At 46.1% G+C, this 21,898-nt stretch overlaps 1 protein-coding gene across 14 annotated transcripts in view; it reads left to right on the top strand.

Moving 5' to 3' along the window:
- Positions 1–21,898, top strand: part of DLG1 (discs large MAGUK scaffold protein 1) — an 83,517-nt gene that overhangs the window by 16,328 nt on the left and 45,291 nt on the right. For 5 of the 14 annotated variants that reach the window (XM_081862291.1, XM_081862292.1, XM_081862293.1 and 2 more), the window contains exon 4: positions 7,602–7,772. In XM_081862291.1, the coding sequence (XP_081718417.1) occupies positions 7,602–7,772 (171 nt within the window). Of the gene's footprint in view, positions 1–7,601; positions 7,773–16,925; positions 17,184–21,898 lie in introns of those variants that run through there. The other 9 variants (XM_081862301.1, XM_081862302.1, XM_081862303.1 and 6 more) reach the window with 4 other exon arrangements.

A 21,898-nucleotide genomic window follows, 5' to 3' on the forward strand; every position in this document is an offset into this window, starting at 1 on the left:
TATTACCCAGTATTTGGGGGTTTCCTCATAAGAATGTGGGTTGAGATACCCCAGGCGGCGATTGGTTTCCAGATACTTGAGAGAGAGAGCAGCTGAAGCATCCATTTTGCCTCTGAGAGGATCTTCAGGCAAGTTCAGTTGACCTAGCCAGGGCTTTTGAGGACTGACTGGCAACTGAAATGTTGCAGGGAAAGTGCAATGATTGGAAGGCAGCTTTGGGGTTGGCACTGGGGGGGGGGGAATGGGGAAGAGGGTTGCATGAAGGCAATAAAGAGTTTTCAGCCTCACAGCTGCCCCTCTTGGGGAATGGCAAAAATGTTCAGCTCCATTCTTTTTAAAAAATCTTCCTGTTGGCTGCATGTTTCATGTGAAATCTCAGCAGTTTGTATATTAGCACTTCCAACTTCCAGTGTGGCCTGCAAGTACCCAGTGCTAGGCGGACCCTTTAATTTAGTGGCTGAATAGCCAGTCCCTTCACAGAGAGGTGTGTCTGGCACCTTTGTTGTGTAGCTTTTGTTATATGCTGAAGAGGCACCTCTTTTCCCTGGCTTTTGACACCTGAGACATATTTGGACCCACCCTGTGTTTTTGACCATGATTTGTTGTAACAGATTTTAATGTGTTTTAAAATAGTTGTAACCTGCCCTGAGACCTTGTGGAAATTTAAACAAATAAATAGTGTGTCTGAGTGTCTGGATGGCAGCTAAGACTTTCTCTGCCACTCAGGCTGTGTTTTGCATGCTGCTTGTGAGCAGAGGAGGAGAAAACTTGCCCTGGAGAGGTTATAGATGCTGCCTGCAACTTCAGATTCGTGTTTCCTTCTCTTCCCCACCAGTGATGGAACAATAACTTTGCGGGGGGGGGCACAAGTTGAGGTTTCATGATGTTTCCCCTTCCTCAGCATTGGCCTGGGGTGAGGTGCAGCGCATCTCCACATTCCTCTGTGGTTTCCACAAGGCTGCCAAGGTTTGTCTCTGCATATGCTCCCAAGCACTCTGTGTGCAGCTGTCTTTTTTCAAAGTACCATTTTAAACTTATTGGTCCCGGAGGCCAGTGAAGCCTGGGGAGTCCCAGTGGTGCTTGCAGGTATGTTTGTTGGTGCCCTCCCCAGTTGTTTATTGCTGTTACTCCTGAAGCATATCCAGTCCATGGGAAATGATTAAAATGCTCTGTTAACGGTGCTAACGGTGGTGGTTGAAGGACCAGGCAAGCCAAACAAGTGCTTATTTCTGGTATGCTTTTTGCACAAGCGGGCTAAGAAATAACATGCCTAGGACATGTGAGCAGTATTATAGCCTGACCTGTACCAACGCCAGCCCAACTTCAGTGTTACTCACATTTGCAGTATCCTCTGTCTTGGCAGAAAGGAAGAACCATATCTTTGGCTTCTGTTACTGGCCTAATGAAACAGTGACCGACACATGGCTCCTAGCTCCAGCTGCTGTTTCTTGAGTGCCAATGGTTGTGTGCCTTTCACAGTTCTTGTGCAGAACTTCAGATATTTATTCCATCAAGGAGGAGAAAGGTCTCTTCTTCTTCCTCTTCTTCCTCCTCCTCTTGGTCGTCTTCTTTAAATAATCCCTTGGCTCCATGGTCTGATTCTTCCCTGTGACAGCTGATTTCCTCCTCCTGGCCATCTTTTGTTCTCAGAATGATTCAGACTGCTGGGCAGAAGAGGCGGGAGGGCTGCAAACTGCCATTTGCCCACTGCACTGAAACGGGTGGGTGAATGCTGGAGTTGGCAGCACTCTGTCTGCAGAGGGAGAACTGGGAGCCGCAGGGCAGAGAGAGAGAGCACTTGAATTCCCAGCGCCTGGCTCTGAACAAAAGGCAGAGCATGGCCTTTTTGCTTGAGTGCTCAGGCAGTCTCCAACCTGAAACACACAGTAGGGATAAGCTGTGAAGTTTTTCTACACCCAAGCAGTATATAATTTTTAATGAAATTTTATGAAATAAATAAATATCCACTGGCACCCCATTCAGCCAGTGCCCCCCTGGGTAAGGTGGGATGGGTTGGCCTCTCAACACACACACAAGTACCCTGCCCCTCCTCAAATATTTTTTTAAAAAATATTTTTATTAATTTTCCATTATAAAAACAAACATACAAAACAAACATCTTATTTATCACCAACTTCCTCTTTCTGGTTTTTTAAAAAAATAATATTTATTAAGAGTTTAAAGATTACAAAAAGAAAGAAAAAGAATTAAACAAATCAACATAATAAAATGCAAAAACAGAAACAAAAACACTACATAAAACATTGAATTAAGAAAACAAAAACAATTAAAAACACTTCCAATATTTTCAGTCTTAACTTTCATTCACTTGTTTCATTGACTTCCTCACGCCTCCCTTTTTGTATTCCACTTCAATTAACTGTTTCAGCAATTCCTTTCCATCTTCATCTATTTTCTGTCCTGTAATTAATCTTAACATATTCTAACCTTGTTTTTTCCCTTTAATACATTAACAATCTATCTGTACCTAGTTCCTTATAACATTTCTGCCAAAGCCATATAACTTCATTCCACCATTTTTCTATAGCTCATTAATTTTACAATATTTCTGTAAATAATCTTTAATTTTTTTCCAATCTTCTTCCACCGACTCTTCTCCCTGGTCTCGGATTCTGCCAGTCATTTCCGCCAATTCCATATAGTCCATCAACTTCATCTGCCATTCTTCCCGGGTGGGTAAATCTTGTGTCTTCCAATACTTCGCGATGAGTATTCTTGCTGCTGCTGTTGCATACATAAAGAAAGTTCTGTCCTTCTTTGGCACCAATTGGCCGACCATGCCCAGGAGAAAGGCCTCTGGTTTCTTCAGAAAGGTATATTTAAATACCTTTTTCATTTCATTGTAAATCATCTCCCAGAATGTCTTAATCCTTGGGCATGTCCACCAAAGGTGAAAGAATTGTACCTTCAGTCTCATTACATTTCCAACATTTATTTTCGGGCAAATGGTAAATTTTTGCAAGCTTGACTGGTGTCATGTACCACCTGTAAATCATTTTCATTAAATTCTCTCAGGGCATTACATGCCGTAACTTTCATACCTGTGGTCCATAACTGTTCCCAGTCAGCCATCATAATGTTATGTCCAACATCTTGTGCCCATTTAATCATAGCAGATTTCACCGTTTCATTCTGAGTGTTCCATTTCAACAGCAAATTATACATTCTTGACAAATTCTTAGTTTTGGGATCTAACAATTCTGTTTCCAATTTTGATTTTTCCACCTGGAAGCCAAATTTTTTATTCCAAATTATATGCCTCCATTATTTGGTAATAATGAGGCCAATCTCGCACTTTGTTTTTTAATTTTTCAAAACTCTGCAATTTTACCCTGTCTCCATCTTGTTCCAAAATTTCCCAATATTTCGGCCATTTGGCCTCCATAATGACTTTTTTCTGTGCCTTCGCTTCCATTGGTGACAACCATCTTGGGGTTTTATTTTCTAACAAATCCTTATATCTTATCCAAACATTAAACAATGCTTTTCTAACAATATGTTTTTTGAATGCTTTATGTGCTTTTACCTTATCATACCACAAATATGCATGCCAATCAAATACATTGTTAAAACCTTCTAAATCCAGCACATCCGTGTTTTCAAGAAGCAGCCATTCTTTCAGCCAGCAAAAAGCAGCTGATTCATAGTAAAGTTTAAGGTCTGGCAGGGCAAATCCACCACTTTCTTTAGCATCAGTTAAAATCTTAAATTTTATTCTAGGCTTCTTGCCCTGCCAGACAAATATAGAAATGTCTCTCTGCCACTTCTTGAAACAATCCGTCTTGTCTATGATTTGCAATGTTTGAAACAAGAACAACATCCTTGGCAATACATTCATTTTTATCACAGCAATTCTGCCTAACAATGATAGCTTCAAATTTGACCATATTTCTAAGTCCTTTTTCACTTCAATCCAACATTTTTCATAATTATCCTTAAACAGATTCACATTCTTGGCAGTCATATTAACCCCTAAATATTTCACTTTCTTGACCAGTGTTAATCCTGTCTCTTCCTGGAACTTCTCTCTCTCGTTCAGAGTTAAATTTTTCTCTAAAACCTTAGTTTTCATTTTGTTTAACTTAAAACCTGCTACCTGTCCAAATTCTTGAATCAGTTCCAGTACCCTTTTAGTACTAGATTCTGGCTCCTGTAAAGTCAATACTAGGTCATCAGCAAATGCCCTCAATTTATAATGTTTAGCTCCCACTTGTATACCTTTAACTAATTGTTCCTTTCTAATCATATTTAGCAAAACCTCCAGCAACTTCCTCCTTATGACTTCCCTCAGCCTTTCTGATGATTCTCCATTCTATTTACTTCTTCCACATTTCTCACTTAATATTGCCCAACCTTAATATCTTATTTATCCCTTATTTTTTTAACAATATTTCTACCTTACATTTTCACAGAACTTCCTGAAAACCTACAAATGTTATTTGATTGTCACATAATGTTTGCATATATTCTGTAAATTTAATCCAGTCCTCAGTGAATCTCTGGTCACGTCGATTCTGGATCCTTCCTGTTAATTTATCAAGTTCCGCGTAATCTGTCAGTTTCATTCTCCATTCTTCAATCGCACCATAGGATGCACTTTTCCCCCTTCAAAAATGAAGGGGGAATGTGTGTGCATCCTATGGAGCGAAGACAGCATATCCCCGCGACCTCTCTGCCAGCTGGAGAGGTGACGCGCGGCTATGGCAGGAGCCTCTATAGCCGCGCGCGCCATCTCTCCAGCCAGGAGAGCGCGCTCGGGGCTAAAGAAGCCCCGCTTACCCTCTCCCAGCTGGAGAGGTGACACACAGCTATTGCAGCAGCCTCTTTAGCCACGCACCATCTCTCCAGCCGGGAGAGCGCACACGGGGCTAAAGAAGCCCCCCGCGACTCTCTCCCGACTGGAGAGGTGACACACAGCTATTGCAGCAGCCTCCTTAGCCGCGCGCCATCTCTCCAGCCGGGAGAGCGCACACGGGGCTAAAGAAGCCCCCCGGGACCCTCTCCCAGCTGGAGAGGTGACATGCGGCTATGGCAGGAGCCTCCTTAGCCGCGCACCTTTGCGCTGCTCCCCAATCTGCTCTTTGGGGCTGGTCGAAAGGAACCTGAAGCCTGGAGAGTGATAGGGGTCAGTGCACGCCGACCCCTCTCGCTCTCCAGGCTTCCAAGGTAGCCGCCTGAAGGCGTCTGAACGCACCTTAAACGGCACCTTGTTTTAGAGGGGGAAAACAAGAGGGGGGAAATTCTCCCCCTCTCTGTGCAGCGCCTCCTACCGCTTCGCTGAAGGGGCACTGGGCAGAGAGGGAGAGAATTTTTTTTTCTTGTTCTCCCCCCTCTAAAACAAGGTGCGTCCTATTGTCTGGTGTGTCCTATGGTGCGAAAAATACGGTAATTCTTCTTGTTTCCATTTTTTGGGCCAACAATATTCTTGCTGCTGTTACTGCATATAAAAACAACTTCCATTCTTTCTTATTAATTTCATTTCCTATTATTCCTAGTAAAAATGCTTCTGGTTTCTTAATGAATGTATATTTCAACATTTTTTTCATCTCATTATATATCATTTCCCAAAAGCTTTTTACTTTTTTACATTCCCACCACATATGGTAAAATGTTCCTTCTTTTTCCTTACATTTCCAACATTTATTACTTACTTTATACATCTTTGCTAACTTCACTGGTGTAACATACCATCTGTACATCATCTTCATCACATTTTCTTTTATTGTGGTACACACAGTGAATTTCATTCCTTCCTTCCACAATTTTATCCAATCATTCAGTTGTATATTATATCCAAAATCTTTGGCCCAATCTATCATAACCGATTTCACCTCTTCATCCTTTTGTATACCATTCCAATAATAATTTATACATTTTAGATAAGTTTTTAACTTCATTTTTTAATATTTCCTGTTGAAACCTTGATTCCTTATCAGCAAAACCTCTTTGTACTATACCATTTTTAAACATTTCATTAATCTGAAAATAATGCAGCCAATCATTAACATATTCTTTCACTTCCTCATATGGTTTCAATTTCCATTTACTTCCCACCTTCATTATTAAACTCTCATATGTCACCCAATTCCCCCTCATGTTAATCTTCTTCACGCTCAACACCTCCAATGGAGATAACCAATATGGGGTTTTTGGCTCCAATAATTTTTTATATCTATCCCAAACTTCAATGAGAGATCTTCGAATTATATGATTTTCAAAACCCTTATGTACTCGCTTCTTATCCAACCACAAATATGCGTGGCAACCAAATCTGTTGTCAAAACCTTCCAAATCTAACATTTCTGTGTTTTCTAATTTCATTCATTCTTTCAACCAACAGAGGCACGATGCTTCATAATATAATTTCAAGTCTAGCCCCTCCTCAAAGATTCAATGGAAAGCCCGGGCCTGCTGGCTATGCCTAGATGGCCTTGGCGACTGGTCCACCGGGATGCCTTTTCCCAGCATCATTTGGTGCATTTGGTGCATCAGTCCCTTTGGTTCCAGGATGGCCTCGTGCCAGGTGTCCCCACGTGAGTCACATCCTGACTCACTTTCCTCAGTGCTTGTGCTGGGTCAAGCAGAGCATCCAGGCTATTGACCAGGGGCTTGTGGTTATGAGCCTGTTGGCTTTGCTCTTCCCAGGGGACTTTGTTGGCTCCTGGCTCATTTCTGGGCACAGTTCTAAATGGTGGTTTAGAAATGGTCTCAGATGGGTTTTCCAGAGGACTTCCTCTTGGCCTGTGAACCTGCCCAGCGTCTTGAGGGACCTTCGCTTGTGGGTGGCCTTTTTCTGGAGAAAACTTCTTCCTTTGTCTCTCCCCTCTCCCTACCCCACCCTGGCAGGGGAGTTCTCCTGGCATCTTGTTCACTAGCCTGTGGGCACTAGGTAAAATCTGTGTTTCTCTTGGCTTTTGGTTGTTCATGTGCTAATGGTTTGTTTTTCTCCAAGCTCTTTAGTTTAGGTTATAGAACTGGTTTTCTAATGGCTAAAATGTTTATTGGCGGCTTTTGGTGTCTGCCAGGATTTATTTCTTTATTTTGCTATTTTGTTTTGTTTTGTATTTTGCTTGAATGTATACTTTTTATTTGACTTTATTCATTGATGCTTTATTCTGGATTGTTTTATTTGATGTTTTAATGTAGGTTGCAAGCCACTTGGAGATTTCTTTCTTAAAAGCATAAAGTGGCATAGAAATGAAATTAATAATAATAATAATAATAATAATAATAATAATAATAATTATTATTTATGGCATTTTCTGGGATGAGTACGTGTGTCATTTTGACTTAAGGTGTCTTGAATTCTGGTCTGCAGAAAGATGGAATTTAAATGTCATAAATAAGTAAAAGTGGGTGGTTCTACATGGGGGGGGGTGGAGTCTGGCAGGGACTCCGCTGCATAAGCCGAGGGGCGCAACCTTGATGCGCAACTTGGGCAGCCTGTGCTGGGATCATTGCAGAGAAGCCAGAGCTCTCTTGTTGCCGCCTTCTTCCCCTCTTAAGTTGGGGAAGCAAGTTGTGTTGTTGAGGTTTGCCTTGTAAAACTGGTCTCCTTTTGAACCTTTTTCCTCCCCCAGAAATACCGTTCTCAAGATGACGATGACACTCCTTCGCTAGAGCACGGCTCCCCCCGGGAAACTCCCAGTGAGGCAGCAGCTCCAGAGCTTGTGCATGTTTCTGAGAAGAGTCTCTCTCAAGTTGAGAGCGTCCATGGATTTGTGTCCCACTCTCACATTTCGCCAGTCAAGGTAGGAGGCGTGCACATATTTCAGAGCCTCTTTGGGTATGATGTGTCAGGTGTCCAGTGAAAAGTTGCATGCCTTCTTCTTGCTGTAAAGATTTCATGCTCATTCCAAGTCCTACCCTTATGTCTTTCTAATTTGTGGGTTCTCATCATAACATGAAGTTCTGACGTGTTATTCATTCATTTCCTACTGCATCTCTGAAGCAAGGTAACCGGTTCTTCCTGTTTGAGGAATCTAAGGTTTCAATCTCTCACAAATCATTGTTTTGATGGCTGTGTAGGATTTTGTCTGCAAATTCTTAGTCTATTTCTAGGTTATGGCATGAAAACCCGAGTATTCCTCTGTTGTGAGATTTTTTTATTCAGTTGAGTTTAGGGTTGAGAGCAGGGTTTCCCAATAATGTCCGAAATTAGCCAGGTGTCAGGGGCATTTTATAATTGGCTATCAGCTACTTACGAGTAAGTGAAGATGCCTGGGTACCAGGATGGCGCCTGACATTTCCACTATCTGGAGGTGCATGCCTGGGGATCAGTGGATCTGGACTGTTTTCACATACTAATACCCCATCCTGTAGAAATCCAGTTGTTATCTTTTATCTGCACAATCAGAATGAAAGCAAAATGCTTTTTCTGTGCAGCCTGAGCAGGAACAGTGAATGGCTTACATCTTATTGTTGTCACTTGCCTTCACTTATCCCACCCCACAGTTTCTCTGATAATAATAATAATATGTGACCTTAAAAGAGGGGCGCTCAGAACAACACACATAGGAACTGGACTGCTGGCAAATTTTGAGTCTGCACTGACCTGGCATTGACCAGGCATTGACCTTTTGCATCATGGTGGCAGCAGTGGGAGTGGCGTGGGTTTCTGAGATTCAGGAGTTCCTTGCTCAGCACTAGCAAGGTTGCCTTGGGTGGCGAGTTCTGGGCAGTGGGTTCATGAGGGCTGTGGAGAAGCTGCCAGTGGGGCTGGAGGACAGCTGTGAGAAGGGCGGGACCCTGAAGCAGTTCTTTCAGTACTAGGGAGCAGCAGCTGGTGGGCTGTTTTTGAAAAGCGGAATGGCTCATGGGCTGGGATGGAAGGACCATGATGAACCAGACAAGAAGAGTCCCTGTTTAAACTACAGAAAGGTGGATGGTGTAAAAGCAGTTCAGGAGAGGGGAGGCTGCCATGGGAGGTTGTGGTGCAGCTGGCACAGTCCAGCTGGGAGGCTGGGCATGGACTCCTCAGGTCATCCTCCCCCAACATGCTGCCCTCCAGCTGCAACTGGTCTGCAACTTCCATCATCCCTGAACATTGACCGTGGTGGGTGGGACTGGTGGGAGTTGTAGTTCACCAACCGGGGGGCACCAGGTTGGGGAAGGCCGCCTTAGGAAAGCAGCTGTACCCTCGGCCCCCTCCCTGTTGCCACCACCTGCAGAATAGGGTTGCTTCTGTCAAGCTGCTTCATAAGAATGCTTATGAAGTATGTTGAATGATGCATCATGCAAAATTCTTCTTGGGTTTTGGACACACCCAGTGTTTGAAACTCCCGTTGTTCTAGGCGCATTTTGTGACAGGGAATTTCATTAGCGTGAGCAGTTTCTGAGCTCTGGGTGCAAATACTGTGCCTAAGATTTCAGATTAAAACTGCAGTGTGGAAGTAAAGGAGGACCTTTTTCTGCCTCCCCACTTCCAGCTACTTTCTGAAGACTGGAGAAGAGACCCTCTTAAGGATATTAGGGAGGGGGGCACGCGAAGGACTAGACCATGTGAAAAATGAACATAATATTTTAGTTGCAGTTCATTCATTTTCAGCTTTGTATTCTTGTTATAAAAAAGCGCGTCTAGACATTCCGTTGCTGCGCCCTGTAAAGGCGCCCTTTAGCTCCTGGCTTTCCTATCTCTGTTTCTAACCCTGCACACATTGGGGCCTGAGGTGTGCTAAAGGAGAGGCTGAATGAATTATTTGCCTCTGCCATCCTCACAGTCAGAAATGTAGGGCAGATAGGTGGGCCTGGACTCACTTTGACAGGAAGGGGGCTTGAAGAACTGAGGCAGATCGCAGTGTCAGGCAGGGAATATGGGAAGCTGGTGTCAGAACTTGGAAGTAGCCCACAGCAGTCCATGGCAGATGCCTCTTGGCCTTTCCTTCTCCCCAGCCCTGCCTCGAAACACACCCTCCTGCCAGCCTCTTCTTACCTGAACCAGCCCAGGGGAGGATGGGAATTGGCAGAGCAGGTCTCCCAGCTCCAGGAAGACAGGAAGAAGAAGCAGCCTGCTCCGGGATTTGGAGGGTGGGGGCAGCTGCCTCATCTGCCTGTCTGCCTTCCTCTGCTAGGAGCAGAATCCTCAGCGACCCTGGAAGCGGCTTAATGCAATGGAATGTAGACTGGGCCTGCAGAGACTGGCTGGCTGGCTGGCTGGCTGAGGAATTCGAACTCTGCTCTGTGGTGGTTGTCCCTCTGAACAAAAATCTTTGGCCGTGCATTTGCTTTTGTAATGGCCTCTAGGTGGAGATGTTGCAAAGGAAGACCTTGGCCACAGGCCTCTCAGGTTATCCAAATACTGTTTTGGCTGCATTCACATGACCATTGATTCCATTCTCATGGCCTTCCCCAACTGTTGATTTCCGTGTTATGTTTGAGTTTTCACACAACGTAACAGCCACTTCCAGAACTATAGTGGAATATAGTGGAACGTATGGAAACAAATGCTAAACTTGCTCTATTATTTGTAAACAATTTTTTTCTGGAAGCAAATATGAGCACTAAGCTTGCACTGCACTACGATAGTTTGAGAAGTGGTTTTTACGTTGTGTGAAAACTGAAATATAATGTGGACTTAACAGTTAAGGAAAAGTCATGAAAACAAAGTAAACTGGCAGGTGAATGCAGCCCTGTTTGTTTGTTCAGTTTCATTCCTACCTTTCATCTACACCGTCCCAGGATGTGATACATAATAAACATCAGTCAGCAGTGGTGTCATCCGTATGCTGATAATAGTCAGCACAGTATCTGTGACATCTGTGGTGTGGCCAGGGAGACGCGCCTGGACTCTCTGGTGGGCTGGATGAGGGCCAGCAAACTGAAGTGGAATTTTGACAAGGCCAGAGGTGATCTTGTGGGTGGGTGGGCGGTTCTGGGAATGAGAGAGACTGCCTGTTGAGGAGGGGGGTGCTCCACCCGGAAGGGGCACCCATGTGCCCTGGGGCTGCTTCCAGAGCTGTCGCGGCTGGAGGCTTGGTTGCAGCCATTCCTATGCCTGGAGCTAGTAACAGATGAATGGGTAGGCAGAGGAGGTCTAGCGCACGTCAGGCCGTCCCGGCGAGGCAGAGACTGTGGAGACATGTCCCCCAGCGCCACTCTCTGAGACCAGGTCTGCAGGAAGGTGGGAGCTCCAGCTGCCCTGCGCCTCCCAAGCCACACAGACAACTGATCCAGAAGCAGACTATGATCTATGGCAGTGCTTCCCAATTGTTGGTCCGTGGACCCCAAGGGGTCCGCGTAACCCACCCAGGGGGGGGGGTGGTGGTACCATACACATAACGAAAACTACCATAGAGAGACCACAATTTTGAAAAGTAGGGGGTCCATGGCTTGACTTTTGAAAAACAGAGAGTCTACAATACTTAGCTAATTGGGAACCAGCTGATCTATGGTGATCTGTCATGTCTATGATGATGAGCCCCCCTGGTATGAAGGGTGTGCGCTACAAGCATTGTTTTGGGTAGCAAATGTTCCCCAATGTAAGCCCAGGGTCAGCTTGGGATCTGTTTGCAAAGCACTGATGAAGAACAGGTTCCAGGTGTTTTTGTTGGCTGGAGGTGAGGCATCTTTCCTCTTTAGGTGGGAGCAGAAGGGTGCTCAGTGGGCGGCTCCTGGACCTGGATAACTGGGCAAGAAAGACTCTTCACTTGGGAGCAGCATAATCTGAAGATCTGACGTGGGCAGAACGTGTAACAGACGGAAGTTGGATTAATCAAGAGGCACTAAGGCAGTTGGGAGGGGGGAGGCAGTGCCCGTCCGTCTGTCCATCACAGCTTCTGCTTGTGATTCTGCTTTGAGCTGGGCTGTTTGCTTCTCCACTGCAAGACGTTTTTGGAGCAATTTGTAATAAGGCCATCATGTTCATTTCAATGTGGCATGCTCAGAAGATGAGCAGGAGGATCCTAAAGAGTGTCCGGGAGTCCAGGCACTTCAATCTTCATATTTTGGTAGGTGAACTAACATAGCCTAATGATGGTCCGGTTCTTACTTCTGATACATAGAAAACATGCATCTTCCTTTGGCATTCTGCAATTTACAAATATTTAAACCACGCTTATTATAGGGGTGTTTTCAAGACCAGAGGTGGGGAGATCCCTGGAGTCAGATTCAGGAAGATTTCGGGCATCTTCAGATGGTCCTTTGCTTTTGTACAGTAATGTTTGTGCCCTTCATTGCTTGGTGATGCAGCTGGATCCAGAGCTTGACTGATGCTGGGCTTCTCTGGTGGGGGGGCCAAATCTACCAGAGCTCAATCTGTTTGTTCCTCGGACCAAGCCACATCTTCCCCCAGAGGTGCTGTTTTTTTGCTTTGAATGTGTGTGGTTTTTTTTAAGAAAAAGAAGGAATGATGCTTAATGTTCCACATCTCTGCCATTCAAGGATTGGAAGATTTATTAGCCTTTGTATCCTCTCCCCTCTTGAGTACATATACCTGATGCCTCCACTCTTTATTTGAGTGTGGACCCAGGCAAGGGGATAGATAGAAGCTTTTACTAGGAATTGGGGTCATCCGACAAAGCCAACTGGCAGGCAACTTGCTTGATCTGAGCACAACACAAAACTCGCAGGATATGCAATGGGATCTCCCCTCCCCTCCCCGTGAGTTCCCTGCTGTTGTGGTGCTTCCGTCCAAGGGCCTGCTTCCTTGTCTCCAACTCTCTTTCTCCCTCCCACATTCTCCTTGCTGTGATCAGGAGAAAAAGAAAAAGAAAAAGAAAACCAGCCCTTCCAGACAAGATGTAGAAGACAACTCCAAAGAGATAAATCCAAAGTGAAACCCACAGCAGAAAAAAACAGCACTGCCAAAATGGCTTAAAAATGTCAACAACTGTTTTGAAAACTAGAAGCCCTGGGGAAATAAGGTCTTCACGTTGCACTGGAAAAGACCACACCCAGGACTGCATCCCCTCCTTGGTCTCAAGTCTTTGTCCTTCTACCCATGGTGCCCATTGCAGCTATGAATAAGGTGCCGGCCATTTAAAAGCCCTGTTAAGAGTGAGCCCTGCATCATCCCAGTTTGCGTGTGGCTTCAGTGGCTGGTGGGTCACGCTGCTTGCCAGTCCCATTGAAGTGCTTGTGCTCCCTGACTGGTTTAGCCCAACAAAAGCATCTTTGCTTAACGCACATCCATTTCAGTAGTATTTGGAGAACATCAGTTATGTGGGGTGGAAATTTTTGAATTTTTAGAAATGCACTGTTTCCTGAAATAAATTAGGAACATAAATAAATGAACATAATGCCAGCTGTCCAGCATGCTACAGTTAGTGTGTTGACCGTATTCAGTGCCTATATATTTTCTTTAAAATAAGGTAAGGGTATGACATTGAATCATAGGGCTGGAAGGGACCCCAAGAGCCGTCTAGTCGAACCCCCAAAGCTGTCATGTAAGTATTCCAATAAAAATAGTTTCCAAGTAAAGCTTTGAATCTGTTTGCTCTGTCACTGTAACCTCACTGGCAAAAGCCAAACTTGCTTCTCCTGCAACTGCTGTATTGTGGCCTCCAAAGGCAGCGCCCCCCCCCGCTCCACCTGCAGGGACCCCCCCCCCACCACAGTGGAGAAGGCCCACAGCACCCTCAGGCCCCTCAGCCATCCCTCTTAGGATTGCTCTAAGTAGGCTAAGTCTCTCCCCCCCCCCGGCCCCCGGTTTGGATTCCAGTAAAAAATCCCCACAGCTTTTATCTGTGATAGCTTCTGTTTCTGTTTTGACAATGTTGATTAAAGTAATCTTAGCTTGGTTTCCTTTGGGATGTCCCCATGTGATACGTGAGAGAAATAACTTGATACTTTTGCAAAGAGGAACATGATATTATTGCTCACGTAGTAATGTTAATCATCTGTTAATTACATTGTCCCTATTACGTATAGCTTTTGCATGTAAATAAATTCTATAAAAAGAAAGCAAAATCCCCCACCTCTCAGATTGCAGCAAAAGTCATTTATTTAAATTCCCTCTCAAGGCTCCTTGTAGGAGCCTCACATGTCATTGGCTTCTGTGAAGACTGGATGTCATTTTAAACTAAAATAAATTAAATCTTGCACATTAAGCCAGGCCCAAATTAGAGCAGAGGTTCTTATCTTTGATGCTGACTCAGCCGCAGTCTCAAGTAAGGAAGACACAAACATGCCCAGGGCTCCACCTTTCTCTCCTGACAGTCGCTAAAGGAGAAACTTTAAGAGTTAAAATTAATTTTGATTGCATATTGTTGAGACGTTGGGAGGATATTAAATCACTGTATGTTGCTGTTAGTCAGTAAGAGGTTTTAGAGGTTTGCTGCTGCTCTGAGCTGATAATTTTCCAGCTTCCTACTATTGAAGGTTTTTCCATGTTTACTTGTCTGTTGAGTAACCTCTGAACTGAGCATGAGTCCTCGAAGGCTCCCACTCTCACATGCTTCTGAAAACCAGTTCCAGGAACTGCAGGAGAAGAGAGGAGCTGCTTGGGGACTTTCCCATAGTGGCATCTGGTTGGCCAGGGTGAGCAGCGAATGTTGGGCCGAATGGGCCCCTGGCCTCATCCAGATGACTCTTCTGGTGTCCCAAGGAGCTCTTTGCATTTTTATCTCATTAATGACTTAGGGGAGGTGATCAAAAGTCCATCTAGAACTTTTTCAAGTGCCTTACAGAATACAGTACCATAATTCTAAATTATCTGAATAATTCCTTCCAGAAACCACTCACCTAGCATTGTTGAATATTCATGTATATACAGTGGAACCTTGGGTTGCGGACATAATCCATGACGGAGGCACGTCCACAACCCGCAGAGTTTGCATCCTGAAGTGCCGCGTCTGCGCTGGTGCAATTTGGCGCTTCTGCACATGTGTGAAGCATGATTTAGCGCTTCTGTGCGAGCAGCAAAACACGGAAGTAACCTGTTCCGGTACTTCCAGGTTTCCTGCGGTCCGCAACCCGAAAACACATAACCTGAAGTGGCCGTAACATGAGGTATGACTGTATTGTTATGCAGTCAGTCTGTGGGGCAGCTTGCAGTATCAGATAAGCGAAGAGGAGGAGGAGCACAATGAGCAGCCTTATTACCTAGCCAGACCTTTAGGCCACCTGGCCTGGTCCTGTCTCTGTACCAACTGGCAGTGGCTGTTGTGATGTCAGGCTGGAGTTGCCTACCTGGAGATTTTTGCACCCGCTGCGTGTGCTCCATCACTGAGCTGGGCCCCTTCTCTGGAGAGGGAAGCTTGCAACAGAATGGAAAGTGCTAGGACTCGGAGTGATGGGCAGCAGCCAAAGCAAAATGACTCTCTGGAGAACCTCTGTTATTTGCGAGTCAGCAGCTCAAGGAGATACAGATTTTCCATTAGGTGGTTGTATTCATTAATTTATGTATGAAATTTATGTGCTGCTTAAGATAAGCATAAATCTCTTAAGCAGTTAAAATATGATCAGGAGCAAAAGAAAAACAATACATTTTCCTTTAGGAAGCTCAAGAAGAGAATAAAACTATATACCATAGATAAAACTTAGTAGAACACTAAAAGAAAGCTTAAGAACCAGGAATCGGAGTCCAGGGAAGTTTGGGTAAACACAAACGTCTATAAGAGGCATTTAACGTTGCTTGTTGTCTCCGTCTCTCAAGACAAGGGTGCTGCTGCCACAGCAAGAGCCCTCTTCTGGGTCACAAAGTGACCAGTGTCCGGGTACCCTGGTTCCAAGTTGCTTAGGGCTTGGACCCTGAACTTGGCTCAGTAGCTGAGAGGCCGTTAGTAGAGAGCTTGGTGTGTGCAAAGCTGGGTACCCCACTGAGCAGCCTAGAAGCTGTATTTTGTATTAAGTACAGTTTGTGAACCCCAGTCTTTCTAATTTTCTGCTGTGGCACCTTATTTTTGGATATTCACGGGGCTGTTGCATCACCTTAAAAAGAGGGGATGTGGCCTGGTGGGGATGCAGGAGCACTTCTGCGTAGGGGCTTTTGCTTCAAGAGAATTATTTGGACGTGGTGTTTTCCCCCAGTGACATCAATCTCCATCTCTGGTTCCAGTTTTCCTCCTCCCCTTTGTGTGAGATGCATCCTGTTTTGCGGGTGTCTCAGTCTTGCCTTGTTAGCCTGCAGGCAGGGATTGTGAACACCTAACGATACACAATATAGCAGCTGCTTGTTGGTTTATTATGGGATGGAGGAAATAGTATGAGCAATTACTGTTGCTGCTAGTTTCTAATAGGTGAGAAATGGAACCTGCTTGGTGGGCTTGCCGAAACTACCACTTGTGTAGTTTCAGAGGTTTGTTCTGAGGCTTAAAAGGGGCTTCTGGTCTGTGTGTGTTTAAAGATGCTTCCATACTACTAAGAACTGTTTGGCCATGAGGTGGGTGGGCAGTGCTGCTCCCCCTTTTCTGGAGTGGCTGCAAGCAGCCGCAAGGCACCTCTGGCTTTTTCGCACAGGCGCTGGTGGCGATTGGCTCCGGGTGTTCCTCCCACCCGCCCAGCACTGTGCTTTGTCAGGCGTCCCCAGAGAGCATCTGTTGTCTGATGCCGGCAGCATCCCTCTCTACCTGCTAATGGGTCTCGCTCCCCGAGTTCCACTCCGCCTGCCTCACTGCTGACAAAAGGAGGAGGTTTTTGATCTTGGCAGACCACAGAAGCAGATACTAGCCTGGAAGGTGGCAGGATTGCCCCTTTGCCTTCCACCCATGGAAGTGCCCTCCGGGGGAGTAACAGGTGCGGCAAGAGCCTGGCCACAGGCGCGAGGGATGGGAGCTGGCCTGGAGAGGAGCCTGAGTGAGTGAGGCTGGCTGCTCTCCTTCCCTGAGTGATGCAGCTCTAATCCTGCCTGCCGTTTGGCTGATCACTCACTGTGGCTCAGCAGCTGACGGGGACCCACGCCTGCCTGCCTGCCTGCCTGCCTGCCTGCCTGCCTGCCTGCCTGCCTGCCTGCCAGCCAGCCAGCCACCTGCTGGGCTGCAGAGATGAATTACATTTTTGGAAACAACACTCTGCTCTACTCGCGCACCAGTCGGGGCGGCAACACTGGATCCGGCCATAGCTCGGGAGGGCCCAAGCAGAAGCTGTGGACAAAGAAGGGCTCTGGGGATGCCCTGCCTTCCGAGGAGGCCGAGACTTCGCGCTGGCAGCAGATTGCTGCCTTCTTCACTCGCAGGCATCGCTTCTTCTTCTTTGACTGCATCTCTGTGGCTGCCAGCTCCAGCCAGGTAAAGCGTCACTTGTTGAAATCGGGGGGGGGGGGGGAGGGAGGGAGGGCAGCCATTGATAGAAGGGCTGGATCTGGCAATGAGATCTCCTTCCACAGCTGCCAGGATTAGGGCAGGGTTAGAAGAGGAAGGAATATTGCAGTCAGGCTCATAGGTGCCTGGGTTTGGCTTTGAGCATATTAAAAACTTGCATGAACACCAGCTTGGTGGCTTAACATTTCTTCTGACCTGCCACATAAATAGGGATTTTGGCACAAATGTCTGACACGATTGAGGCTGCAAAATTAGACTTAGTCAAACAGCTGGATTCCAGGGAGAGGCTAGGAGGGCAACCTAGAGGGCAACCTAGGGCACAAGGAGCAGGCTGCATGGCCTTGTTTGGTTGGGTGGGCAAGTGCTGTCCTGGAGTGAAGAGTCCTGACTCTGTTCCGAGGGCTCTGGGTCGCCATGGCTGAGAGGTCTTGGTAGGCCTGGTGAGATAAAGGAAGAGAACAGAGTTGGAAGTGCCTCTTGACAGGAGCTGGCAGCCGAGACCGGGAGGCTTGTCTCTGCAGAGCCCCAAGAAACAACCAGGCCGGGAGGGCAGTGAGTTCAGTTTCCCACCCTGAGTGCAGGAAAGGAGAGCACTCTTATTCCCAGAGCATCCCGGGGATTGTAACTTGCCCAACTTTGTTTGAAAAGTTTCCAAGGGGTGAATTTCCACAGCTTTGCAAGGCGGCCTTGGCTCCTGCTGGGCTGCTCTGAGAGCTATGAAAAAATGTTGGGCTGCTTCCTTCCTGTAACTCAAGCACGTTACTTTCATGTTCCTTCCTGGGTGGATATAGATAGGGCAAGTTTTCTCCTCCTTTTTGGCACCTTTGTCAATATCTGACACCCACATGCTCCCTTGTGGCCTTTTCTCAGCCTTTACTTAGGACTTGCCTTTTCGACTTGAGTTCTCCCACCTCCATGGTTTATACCAGCCACAATCCCACAAGGCAGGCCTGCATTGCAGATATAGGCAGAGAGGGAAGGGGGCAGGTGGGTTGCAATGTCCTAGTGACTTTGGGGCTGAGCCTGGGTGCTTCCTGGCTTCCAGCTCTCCCTCTGTCTCTCTTTTCTCTGCAGCCCAGTGGAGGCCCAGTGTCCTCCAGGCCTCTAGTTGCCAGCTAAATCTTAGTGCTGCTGCAGCAGCACCTCATGAGCTCTCTGGCCTCATCCTTCTTTGCACGTGTTCAGGCCCTTGATGTCCATACCACTTTTTGGCTAGCGTTCTATTGCTCTTTGCTGCCCAAGCATCCCATTCTGATGCTCCTGCAAGAGTGTGGACTTAGACTTCCTGCCAAACTGTTCCAAAGATGCTGCCAATCCTTGAACCAGCTGAATTTCTCTTCTCCATCTGATGCCGATCTGCTTTAGTTTGATCTTGGCATATTATTCAGTAGGTTTGGTATCTTTTGGTGCTTTCATCTACTCTGGTAAGACAAATATAGCTGCTCCTGAGTTCGGATCCCTCAACCACAGTTGTCCTCAAGCTTGGATTACTGCAGTCGGCTCTACGTGGGGCTGGCCTTTAGGTGGGTCCAGATGGCAGCTGGTGCCTGTCTGTCCACGTTCCTGTTCTCACAGTGGCCAACCCAATGCTCCTATGGGGAGCCTGCAAGCAGGACATCAGTGCTCTCCCCACTGTTGTTCCCCAACAGCTGTTATTCCGAGACCTCATAGCTGGAAGCTGTTGAGCTTTATCCTCCACTAATTTGGCTAAACCCTTTCAAAGCTATCCATTCAAGATGGTGGCCATCGCTGCAACCCCTGGGAGTAAATTCTATAGTTGTAAGTCTGTGCTGTGTGAGGAAATACTTGCCCATCCTTAATGCTCCAATATTTAGCTTTGTTGGATACCTCTGGATTCTTCTAGTATTATGTAAGAGGAAGACACAGTTGTCTTTATTTCTACCACACCCGGCATGATTTCATAGACTTCTATCATGCCACACCTAGTTTTTAAAAATAGTTTATAGTGTTTTTTTCAAAACTAAAAAGCCCCTCACAGCCTTTTCTCATAGGGGAATTGCTCCAACCTCTTTAGCACACCTTTAACTAACTCCCTTGTTCTCAAATGGTCCAGTTGCTTCCCCTGATTCATTGAAATATTTTTTATTGTGGATTCTAATGGTCCTGGCTATCTGCTGCTTGAATTCCTTTTTTGTACCCCTTACTGTCTGCTTGTCTTCCTTTTGCCAAAGTTTGTGTTCCTTTTTGTTCCCCTCATGTGAGCAGCCCTTCTGGTTTTTAAAGGGAGCCTCCTGGCCTCCTCACAGCTTCCCTGACTGCTTGCTGACCCCACAGGTATCCTCTTGACCTTGGTGACACTTTCCCTCATCTATAGTATACATAATCATCATTACTGTTTTTTACATTGATTTGTCACTTGCTACAAAATTGGCTCAAAACAACGTCTAATTATAAAGGCATTCCTAATATAAAATGTAAGACACACATACACACAGACACACACACACATGTATATGTATACAGGAACATTAATTAGTCAAAATCTTGCAAAAACGTAAAAAGAACAGATGCTTCTTGAACACCTATGAAGACTTGGATATGGTCATACTTGCGATCCGACGCTTGGGTGACAGGAGCGTTGCAGAGTTGGGGAACCACCAGTGTCAAGGCCTCTCTTCTTATGGCCACCCTGTGGACCTCCCTCAGATGGTCCTGGCTGAGCTCCTATGATGGGGGCTTTGAATAACCCCCAGGCATTGTGGAGAGATTTGACCCTCTTGACAACTTTTCACCTTCCTTTTTCCCAGTCCCCTCATTTGAGTCCTCCTTCCAAGTCAATTGTGATGGCTTGCTTGCTTGTTTGTTGTAACCTGCCCTGGCATCCCAAGGCACACCATTTTCACTCCTATCCCTGAGGGAGGCTTTATCCTGGACCGAAGGCTCATGCGCTCCTTTCTGCTCTCCCCCCCCCCCAGACTTGTCTGTTCAACTTTTTAGTACCAATGGATTGCATAAATGGAGTCACCTATTTATTTTTAAAAATCCATTTATTTTACATTGTTAGCAAGTACACAGCTCCCACAGCATAGACCCACACCCACAAACCCATAGAAATGGATTTTTTTGTTATTTATTTATTTTTACTAAAGATTTTCTTGGTTTACAAAAGTATGTGCAATGTCTCTTTTTGTTTCAAGTAACATTTTTTACAGATCAGTTTCATTTGTTGAGACATTAGGAAGAAAAGGGGGGAAGAGGTGGAGGGGGGAAAGGTGAGTGGAGGTGGGGTCGGGTGGTGAATTTTTGTTATTGATTCTATTTGTTTGGCTCCCAGCAATAAAATATATAATAATGTAATTCATCAAAAGTTTATCAGCTAAAACAATGGGACTCGTTAAATGTGTTCCTCCAGAATAATTAAGTATGACCAGACGCAACCCCAAAGCCTCAGAACCATGCCCAAATGCCAGGGGAGATAAAGCTGCCCCTCTCCTGTGGAAGAGGTCTTGGGGTTGGCATTTGGTCCTCTTCTGGGGGCGGGGGTGGCTGAGTGCTCAGACAAAGGTCTGAGGTTCCCAGGGGGGCTTGTGGGGGGAGAGGTGATGCAGGAGGTTTCCAAGAGGTGTAGGTTGAAACCAGCCTGTGGGGCTGGGCTTGCAAATGAATTGGCAGCCAGGTCTGAATTAGTAAAACAAGGTGGTTAGTGTATGAAACATGGAAAGAACAGGCCTGTCTGGATGCTTCAGTGCAGGGGGCAGCCCCCCCCCCGGTGCCCTCCAGATACTGTGGGCAAGAACTTGCATCGCCCCTAGCCGCTCGGCCACTGTTCAGGGATCACGGGAATCCCTGTACTCTGGGCACTGGTGGCTGCTGCTGAGGAGTTCTGCCAGGTGCTGCTCTGGAGTCACCCTGCTGGCGCCAGTAGCGCCCGTCTCAGAGGCGCCCAAACACCGAGGGACAAAAACGCCCCCCAGCAGCTTGATGCCATTATTTGTGGCAGGGATCCTGCAGCATCCATTGTGGGCAGTTGCAGCCCAGTAGCTGCGGTTGCCACTGCAGAGTATGAAAGCCTTTAAGCACTCCAGTGGCTTTCAGGAGAAGGTTTTTGGCAATGACCCACCACGGAAAGGCTGAGCCAGGGATGAATGGGGAGGATTAGCTGGGTGGGGCAGAGTTAGCTGGGGTGGATGGTTAGGAGCCAGCAGGTGTCTTGCTGTCCCACAGGCAGAGATGCAAAATTTTGGTGAATGACAAACAAACATGCTATTGCAAAAAGCTTAGGTAACTCTTTATCTATGCACGTGGAGCAGTTAAATCTCAATTTGGTCTGGCATTTTTCTCCAAGGTGTTGCTTGAGCTTAAATGCTTCTAAATTGCAATCAGGAAGGCTTGCTGTGTGTTTAATTTCAACTCGCCAACCCTGAACGTCCCTAGAAGGGGTGGCTGGAGGAGGAGAGGGATTGAGATTATTCCTGTGTGCATCACATTTTCTTAGTAAGCAGAGATCTATTTAGAACGCTGAAAGCCACTTGGATTTTCAATACTGTATTGTGAATAATTTGGTATCACCTGCAAATTTGGTCACCTCTCAGCTCACCCATAACTCCATATTGTTTGTGAAAACTTTGAAAAGCGCCCGTTCTTATCTGTCTTCATTGTGAGAGCTACTCTGCTATCATATCACATTAGGTGCCGAGTTCTGGCAGCTGTGTAGCCCAAAC

This window comes from Podarcis erhardii (genome assembly GCF_964252035.2).
Source record: "Podarcis erhardii genome assembly, chromosome: 5".
Taxonomy (NCBI): domain Eukaryota; kingdom Metazoa; phylum Chordata; class Lepidosauria; order Squamata; family Lacertidae; genus Podarcis; species Podarcis erhardii.